The 9,820-nt window shown below is 41.8% G+C and overlaps 1 protein-coding gene across 1 annotated transcript; it reads left to right on the top strand.

Moving 5' to 3' along the window:
* Positions 1–1,606: 1,606 nt before the first annotated feature.
* Positions 1,607–9,396, top strand: LOC134442272 (transmembrane protein 268-like; the record flags this gene model as incomplete). The annotated part of the gene is made up of 4 exons (XM_063192512.1): positions 1,607–1,777; positions 3,237–3,344; positions 5,147–5,305; positions 9,286–9,396. Coding segments are annotated over exons 1-4 (528 nt in total), but the record flags the coding sequence as incomplete, so codon positions are not given.
* Positions 9,397–9,820: the final 424 nt, after the last annotated feature.

Below are 9,820 nucleotides of genomic sequence, written 5' to 3'. Positions count from 1 at the left end.
TCGCGGTCTGCACCACCAATGGTCCCCCCACGCGACCACACTTTGAGAATCACTGATGTAGATATATGGTTGGGGGGGGTCCATTGAAGCTGACTGTACTCATAGGGCCCACAGTGTTTGCTGCTAAGCTCCCAACGCCCCTGGGTGCTCCCTGCTGGATGTTTAGTTAGAACAGCCCTGATTTTTTATACACTGACAGTGTGACGGTGGTGAGATTCTCGAGATGTTTTCCTGTGAGTCCGCCTTTCTTCATTTGGTCTCTGTAGGCCTCTTACTGACAGATGGACTTGTTCCAACGGGCCTTAATCACTCCTTGCTGCAACAACATTGCTTAGAGAGATGCCTTCAGTTCACAAGTCAAGTGTGATAGTGACAACAACATTTTTTTGCTCCTCACGGGCGAGCATGATGAAGCTGACATGGGGCGGGGAACAAGGTGGGTCAATTGTCCCAGGCCCAGGGGTTACAAGAGTGGGGCCTAGAATTTGGGGACATCATTTACATTTGTATGTATTGAGAGGGGGGCCCTTGTCAGATTGATTTTGTGCCCGAGGCCCCGGTCAAAGTCTGTCTGCGGCCCTATGCCTAACCCCGTATCTTATCATGTTGTTTCGCTGAGCAGTTGAACAGCCTGATTATCATGCAGTGTGAGGTGATGAGATCTCGAGATGTTTCCTGTGGTCCGCCTGCCTTCTTTTATTTCTTCATTTTTCTCTGTAGCCTCTTCTTTTTTTTTTTTTTTTTTTTCTTTTTTCTTTTTTTTTTTTTTCTTACCTGCAGATGGTACTTGTCACATAACGGGCCTTAGTCACTCTTGCTGGAACAACATTGCTACAAGAGGTTTCTTAAGAGAATCAGAGGGCATCCCTGTCAACCTATTGACATCTATTATTACATTCATTAAAGGGGTATGCCACTATTTTGAGGCTTAATACAGTTAAAATCGTTGGCTGGGGTTTATAAAGGTGGTAAAGTGTCTTATTTTTCATGTTAAGCGTTGTCTTGCTTTAAGACAAGTTAAAAGAGGGAGCATGTCGCTAAGCTAGTGAAAGTCAATTGATCCGTGTAGCATGCTACAATGCTACACGGATCCATTGACTTTCACTAGCTTAGCTAGTGAATTCTAATATTATTAAATGACATCCCATTGCACTGGGCAGACACTTCTTTTATCCAAAAGTGACTTACATTCGAGGACATAAACATACTGTAGCTTACACCACTTACTGTAGCTTACACCACTTACACCGCTTGCAGATACAAAGGTCACAGGAAATATGCAGAATAATAAGTAGGGTTTGTGTTTTTTAGTGTATTATTCATTATTATTATTATTATTATTATTATTATTATAGGCCTACTATATGTATTGGATGTCAGGGTCCTTTTTTGTCTTGTGTTGGATTTCAGGGTGATTTTTGTCTTGTGTGTAAGGAGGTATGGGCTAGCCTATACTATAAGTAGGGTTTTGTTTTTTAATGTATAATTAGACTAATTATTAATAATGCATACTATAGGTGATGGCTTCAGGGTGATGTTTTGTCTTGTGTGTAAGGAGGTGTGGGATATACTGTAAATAGGGTTTTGTTTTTTAATGTATAATTAGACTAATTATGAATTATTAATAATGTATACTATAGGTGATGGCTTCAGGGTGATGTTTTGTCTTGTGTGTACTGCAGGTAAGGAGGTGTGGGCTGTGTCCAGCTCTTCTGTCTTCAGTCCCAAGTTTGACCTGTCGCACTGCAGAGACCAGCTGAACAAACAGGGCTTCCAGGTGACCGACCGCATGCTCCACTTCACATTCTCTCTGTCTGTCTGTCTGTCTGTCTGTCTGTCTGTTCTCTGTCTGTCTGTCTGTCTGTCTGTCTGTCTGTCTGTCTGTCTGTCTGTCTGCCTGTCTGTCTGTCTGTCTGTCTGTGTGCCTGTATGTCTGTCTGTCTGTTCTCTGGCTATGTATTACAGGGGTGGGGAACCTTTTTCATTCGAGGGGCCATTTCAAATTCCTCCAAGGGCCGTCAAAGTCCTCCGAGGGTCGCACTATGAACACAAACCACGATTTCCCCCTGCACTTTAGGCCTATTTTGAAGGCAGCCAGCTTTAAAACAGACCCCACCTTCTCTAGGTCCCCTGAATATAACGTAATTGTATTGCAAATGTAATTTATAAGATTCCATTACAAAATACGTTATATTTCATGTGAAGCTACATAACATTGAAATGATGTCGGAGGCCGGATCAAACGGCCTCAAGGGCCATAAACAGCCCTCGAGACATAGGTTCCCTTCCCCTCGTGTAGTACCAACAATTCATAGTTTCTATGCTAAAATAACTCAACTGTTCACAAGGGAATGTTGATCATGGAGGAGTGCTGCTTCACTTTTTTCTCTTTAGCAGGTGCTCTTTGGCTCAAGGAAATAAAGTTTCTTAAAATTATGGTCCAGTTGTGGCTGTTGATAAGGTCTGCCAAAGATTCCAAGGCACACTGCTGGTGAAGTTAAAAAGCCTTTAATGAAATGGGCGGACTACTGTCTTTTTCAGAGCCTAAAAGATCCTAAAATTCATAGTTTCTGTGTGTCTGTCTGTCTGTCTGTCTGTCTGTCTGTCTGTCTGTCTGTCTGTCCATCTGTCTGTCTGTCTGTCTGTCTGTTTGTCTGTCCGTCCGTCTATCTGTCTGTCTGTCTGTTCTCTGGCTGTAGTACCAACAATTCATGGTTTCTGTCTGTCTGTCTGTCTCTCTGACTGTCTTTTTGTCTGTCTCTCTGACTGTCTGTCTGTCTGTCTGTCTGTCTGTCTGTCTGTCTGTCTGTCTGTCTGTCTGTCTGTCTGTCTGTCTGTCCTCTGGCTGTGTAGTACTAACAATTCATGGTTTGTTGAGCTCTAGGGCAGTTGTCAAAACAGCCGTTCGTTCCTTTATCACTTCTCCAAATCTACCACTTCCTTTCAAAATCTTTACAGCCACAACATACAGCATACTGTTGTTAAAGTCAAATTAGGACACATGTGAAAAGTAGGCCGGCCTTGCCATGGCCTATAGTGGTGGGGCACTGGGTTGCTGTGCCGGCGACTTAGGTTCGTTTCCAGTTAGATAACCATTTAGCAAATCACTAGGTTTCCCATGAGAAATTGCATTGCAACCAAGTAAGTTGCTACCTTAGTTAGCAAAGACGTTGTCGAGAAACGCACCCCAGGTCTGTAGTCTTACTGTACCCCATGTCATTGTTTTTGTTTGACAGGTCCCGCCGCAGGACTTTGAAGCTCCTCTCCAAATTGCCCTCGGGCGTCGGTCTGTTCGCCGATACCTTTTCTTCAACTCCAACATCTTCAACTTCATCCTGGCCCCGGTAATGATTATGCAGCTATGCAGATTTTTAGAAGAAAATGTGTTCCAAGTTCAACATAATGTTTTGCATTCGTTTGATGTCTGAATCCGTTTTGCATTTGTGTGATTGCCTGTAGTACTTTATCCTTGATTGTCAGTGAACACAACATGGAAACTAGTGCATTGTTCTATGCAAGGCCGCTGACAGCTTTGGCTGGGCCCAGGACAAAGTCATCTGAAAGGGCCCCCCACCCACAATGTAATGAGGACACAATTATGGGGCCCCCATCTCCCTAGGCCTGGGACAACTGACCCCTTTGCCCCCCCTTGTCAGCTTCCCTGGTACTCTGTATTCAGAAAGCATCTGCTGTGTGTGTGTGTGTGTGTGTGTGTGTGTGTGTGTGTGTGTGTGTGTGTGTGTGTATGTGTGTGTATGTGTGTGTGTGTGTATGTGTGTGTGTGTGTGTGTGTGTGTGTGTGTGCAGGTGATCTACTTGGTGCTGTGGTGTGCTGTGTACTCTAGCCCAGTGTTTCTCAACCTTTTTTAGGCGAGGCACCCTTTCAATTCATGAAAAATGTCAAGGCCCCCCAAACCAACAAGCCGTAACATGGCATCGCATCCGATACCACAAAAGCTTAGAAAAGTAACACATTTGGAGATGTCACACAACCTATGGTCGAAGTTACAACGTAGCCCCTTAATGCGCGCCTCCAGTGGCACACTGTAATACACATTGAAATGTAACTACGATAGCACTACAATACTATGACACAACACAGGCCCTTTAGTAATGCACCACGACTTGGTCATTACCATACTGGTAACAATGAATTCATAAAGCCGCGCTTTAAGGGGTCAATGGGGTGACCTAAATTTACTTTATTGTGCGTAAATGGCAGATGAAAGATTCCACTGACTAAGCATTCATTTATTAATTTAGACAAATATGTATTATTTTATGTAATTTATTTATCAGCCACGTTTCCACGGTACCCCTGAGGGGGGCCTGCGGCACCCGGTTGAGAAACACTGCTCTACGGTGCACGTCTACCTGGTCACTCCTGTGACTGACTTCTGGGTCATGTGTCTATGTAGAATAGAATAGAATAGAATAGAATAGAATAGAATAGAATAGAATAGAATAGAATAGAATCAAATATACTAGAATACACTAGAATACACTACACTAGAATAGAATAGAATAGAATAGAATAGAATAGAATAGAATAGAATAGAATAGCATATAGTAGAATAGATTCAAATAGAATATAATAGAATAGAATAGAATACACTAGAATAAAATAGAATAGAATAGCACAGAATACAATAGAATAGAATAGAATAGAGTATAGTCGAATAGATTCAAATAGAATAGAACATAATAGAATGGAATACAATAGAATAGAATAGAATAGAATAGAATAGAATAGAATAGAATAGAATAGAATAGAATAGAAAAGAGTGGAGTAGAATAGCATAGACTACACTACAGTAGAATACACCAGAATAGAATAGAATGCATTCCACAGCCACCGAAGATTCTACAGTGAGAGCTTCACTCTCCTCTTAGAATCCTTGATAGTCACCTTTGACCTGAAGTCGGTAATTGTCTCTGTGCACATGTGTCATGGAAACGTATGCATTATTATGTGTATTCAGAAAGCGTCTGCTCTGTGTGTGTGTGTGTGTGTGTGTGTGTGTGTGTGTGTGTGTGTGTGTGTGTGTGTGTGTGTGTGTGTGTGTGTGTGTGTGTGTGTGTGTGTGTGTGTGTGTGTGTGTGTGTGTGTGTGTGTGTGTGTGTGTGTGTGTGTGTGTGTGTGCAGGTGATCTACTTGGTGCTGTGGTGTGCTGTGTACTCTACGGTGCACGTCTACCTGGTCACCCCGGTGACTGACTTCTGGGTCATGTGTCTGTGTGTCAGCCTCATCTCCGTGCTCCTCAGCGCCACCATCCTCCTCACTCTGCACCACAGCAGCAAAGAGGTACAGCACAGCCACACATCCTCGATGACATATTAAGATATATTAAGCAAACAGGTACAGCACAGCCACACATCCTCGATGACATATTAAGATATATTAAGCCCATACTTCACCCTGCCCCACAGCAGCAAACAGGTACAGCCACACATCTTCTACATCTTCTGATACATTAAGATATATTATTTTAACCAGTACTTTTCCAGGATACATGTGAAGTGAGGTGAAGTGAAGTGAAAGTCCAACTGGGAAACTCCAACTTCACAGCACACAAGTGTACACTGCAAAATTGCATTTATGCCGACAACCTTTGGGCTCCAAATCTGATGCCCTATCCGCTTACCCATGACTGCCCTAGTGTGTGGTCAGGTGAATTCCCCCTTTAGGAAGCCTGAGGTTAGCAGCCCTTTAGGAGACTTTAGGTTGATAACAGTTGATAACAATTGAGTTCCGTTAGCGGTGACTGACTTCTGGGTCATGTGTCTGTGTGTCAGCCTCATCTCCGTGCTGCTCAGCGCCACCATCCTGCTCACGCTGCACCACAGCAGCAAAGAGGTACAGCACAGCCACACATCCTCGATGACATATTAAGATATATTAAGCCCATACTTCACGCTGCACCACAGCAGCAAAGAGGTACAGCACAGCCACACATCCTCGATGACATATTAAGATATATTAAGCCCATACCTCACCCTGCCCACAGCAGCAAAGAGGTACAGCACAGCCACACATCCTCGATGACATATTAAGATATGAAGAGTTCAGATGCAAAACCCCCTAAGTGCCTTTTCAGAAAATAATCTTAATTCATTTTTATTTTACACAAACTATCAAAATTCCATATATTTTTATTTTATTTATGTAATCAACTATTTATATGTATTATCAAGTACATGAATGTAAACCAAACCAACAACGGGGTTCTCTAAAAATATAGAAGTGCAGGTCTTCAGAAATGGAGTTGGGGGGTTTTGCATCTGAACTCTTCATATATTAAGCCCATACCTCACCCTGCACCACAGCAGCAAACAGGTACAGCACAGCCAAACATCCTCGATGACATATTAAGATATATTAAGCCCATACTTCACGCTGCACCACAGCTGCAAACAGGTACAGACACACATCTTCTACATCTTCTGATACATTAAGATATATTATGCCCATACTTTTCAAGGATCCATGTGAAGTGATGTGAAGTGAAGTGAAGTGAAAGCCCAAATGGGAAACTCCAACTCCACAGCAAACACTGCAAAATTGCATTTATGCCTCACCCGTACAAGGGGGCAACTTCCAATGGCACCCCAAGGGAGCAGTCCGGCGGTACCTCAGTCATGGCAGAGGATGGGGGAGAGCACTAGTTAATTACTCCCCCTACCAACCTGGCAGGTCGGGAGTCGAACCGGCAACCTTTGGGCTCCCATGACTGCCCTAGTGTGAGTTCAGGTGAATTCCCCCCTTAGGATGCCTGAGGTTAGCAGCCCTTTAGGAGACTTTAGGTTGAGAACAATTGAGTTCCGTTAGTGCTGACTGACTTCTGGGTCATGTGCCTGTGCGTCAGCCTCATCTCCGTGCTCCTCAGTGCCACCCAGTGGTGTAGTCTACTTTTTTATGGTGGGTATACTGTATATATGAGCATTTTTTGAAGTGGGTATAATGTATATATTTGTGCTATTCAAAACAATGGATCAATCCATTTTAAGTGGGTATACTGAAATCCCTCAAATTTAGAAGTGGGTATACTCTGTATAGCCGCGTTCTACGTAGACTACACCACTGACGCCACCATCCTGCTCACCCTGCACCACAGCAGCAAACAGGTACAGCACAGCCAAACATCCTCGATGACATATTAACCCTCTACTGCATGAATTATTATATTTACAATGTAAAAAATGTTTCAGTGCTTTTTTAGTGTTAAAATGAGTTAAATAATAGATTTCCAAAAAAATTTTAATGAAATTATTTTTAATTAAGATTTTAGCTTATGGTTGCCATATGGCAACTTCATGCAGTCGTGGAATCTTGTGTAAAATCAGGTTTTTCTGCAAAAAGAGACTTTTTCCTTGATAAAACTCCAATATATTACTTTCCAAATGTTAAAACTCATTAAATTACATAAATTAAAATATATATTTTTAGTATTTAGTGAAATTATTTTTGGTAAGATAGCAAAATATGGTCAACAATTCGGCCCATAGACATGTACACACATTTACAAAAAAGCTTCCGAAAAGGTTGTTTACACCTATTTGCAAACATGTAAAATGCATTTTTACATTGAACATGTCTAAAATTACAAATATAAGTACAAATTATTCATTTGGCACAAGAATTATAAGAAATATCTGTAAAAATAGCCTCATACTACTCTAATTCTAAGTCATTCCAATGGGGTTGATTGGGGTGAATGGCCAAAATGTTGTTCCATAACTGCATGAAGTTGCCATATGGCAACCATAACATTTTACCATTTTACAAAAAAACCTTTGCATCTAAAGTTGTTTTAATGATGAAAAATAACAGTTTACATATTACAGATAGTGTTTTTATTTTTTTTATAACAATATTTTGGGCTGAAATGTTGGTAATACCTTGGTTTATGGAGGCCTTGAGCGATGACCTCCACACACCAAAGTAGGTGATGAAAAAGGGCTTCCTGTGTTTATTTCTTAATCATGTGACCTGAAAAGTTTTTTTTGGTTTCAAAGTAAAAGGCTGTCTTATCACAAATAAGTCTAAATATATAGGTTATAGTGTACCATCTACTAGAAAAACTGGAAAAAGTTAACGGTTGCCATATGGCAACCCTATGCAGTAGAGGGTTAAGATATATTAAGCCCATACTTCACCCTGCCCCACAGCAGCAAACAGGTACAGACACACTGTGTCAACCTGATTGTCATCGACTTTCAAATCTCTTTGAGACTTGGTCTGACCAAGACCATAACAGTTAACGTTTCCCAAATGGCATGGTTGACCCGCCTCCCTCCCTAGATTTGCTACTGGTTGACTGGTGTCCGACAAAGTGGGTGGAGTTCCCGCTTTTTCAGGAGATCAGAAACGATATTTACATTGCTCTTGGCCTGACTAGAAGCAACGACGAAGGTGTTGCGTCTCTAGGAAGGCGTGGCCTGGCTGACACTGTGTCACATCTTCTATCATATACTTCAAAAGGACAACAAATATAACTGCACATAACCCGTCTGACTTACTTCGCTCTGAATAAAAGAGCATAAAATCAAGAGGGTGTGCAGTATTTTTTTTCCTTTTGAAGTGTTGCATATTACATTACATTACACTTAGCTGATGCTTTCATTTATTCAAAGCAACTTACAACTATTATTTTTCAGGGTATTGGTTACAGTCCCTGGAGCAATGTGGGGTTAGGTGCCTTGCTCAAGGGCACTTCAGCCATGGATGGTGATGTAGGGAGAGGTTAGGGGGGATTTGAACTGGCAACCCCTAGATTGAAAGACGACCTCTCTAACCACTAGGCCATGGCTGCCCCTTCCCTGGCATACCCCGGCATTTGCCAGCACCTAGACGCTGTGCGTGGATCTTTGAACTTTTGCATCTTCTATGACATATTAAGATATATATTAAGATCATACTTTTCCTGGATCCATGTGACATCAGGAGACCTGCAGGTCAGGAGCATATTGAACTGAATGTCTTGTATGATTTGTGTTATACAAATACAGTTATTGTTATCACATTTTCTATCATATACTTCAAAAGGAAAAACTGCAAAATGTAAAACACAAAATGGCTGATGGCACATGCTGTCTGTGCATGCTACTGTTCCCTAACATGCCTATGTATCTGCTGTGTAGATCAGCGCCAACACAGACGCCCGTCTGATCCTGGTTATATTACCTTACATTACCCACTGCACTGGGACCATGAAGGTAATTCTGAATTAAAGGTCTCATGTAAACGTATTCATTGTAATTGTAAAATGTCCATCTACTGTGTAGATCAGCGCCAACACGGACGCCCGGCTGATCCTGGTGAATGAGAGGCTGAGTAGGCATCGTCTCCTCATAGGAGTGGCAGACTGGGTCACACACTGCACTGGCACCATGAAGGTATTATATTACATTACATTACGTTGCATTACATTACATTACATTACATTACCCACTGCACTGGCACCATGAAGGTAACTTACATTACATTACATTACATTACATTACACCCNCTGCACTGGCACCATGAAGGTACGAAAAAATGTCTCCTTGCTTCACATGCCTCCACTCTACATTATGGGTCTGTACTCCTGAAGCAGTGAATTTACCAATTACTGTAATTCAACAACGCTGATGGAGGAAGCAACTAGAAAGGTTATCAAAATTCACCTTATCCCGCAATGGCGAAGAATCTTTTTAAAAAATCCAAAATTTAATCACTTGCTCCTTTTGTGATTTACAACAACTCCACAAAATTTCAGCCAAGTCCGTTCATAACTTTTTGAATGATCCTGCTGACAGACAAACAGACAAACAGACAGAC

The sequence above is a fragment of the Engraulis encrasicolus genome, unplaced genomic scaffold (genome assembly GCF_034702125.1).
Source record: "Engraulis encrasicolus isolate BLACKSEA-1 unplaced genomic scaffold, IST_EnEncr_1.0 scaffold_1365_np1212, whole genome shotgun sequence".
Classification (NCBI taxonomy): domain Eukaryota; kingdom Metazoa; phylum Chordata; class Actinopteri; order Clupeiformes; family Engraulidae; genus Engraulis; species Engraulis encrasicolus.
Note: the sequence above shows the minus strand (reverse complement) of the source record. Positions and strands in the feature narration are given on the sequence as shown.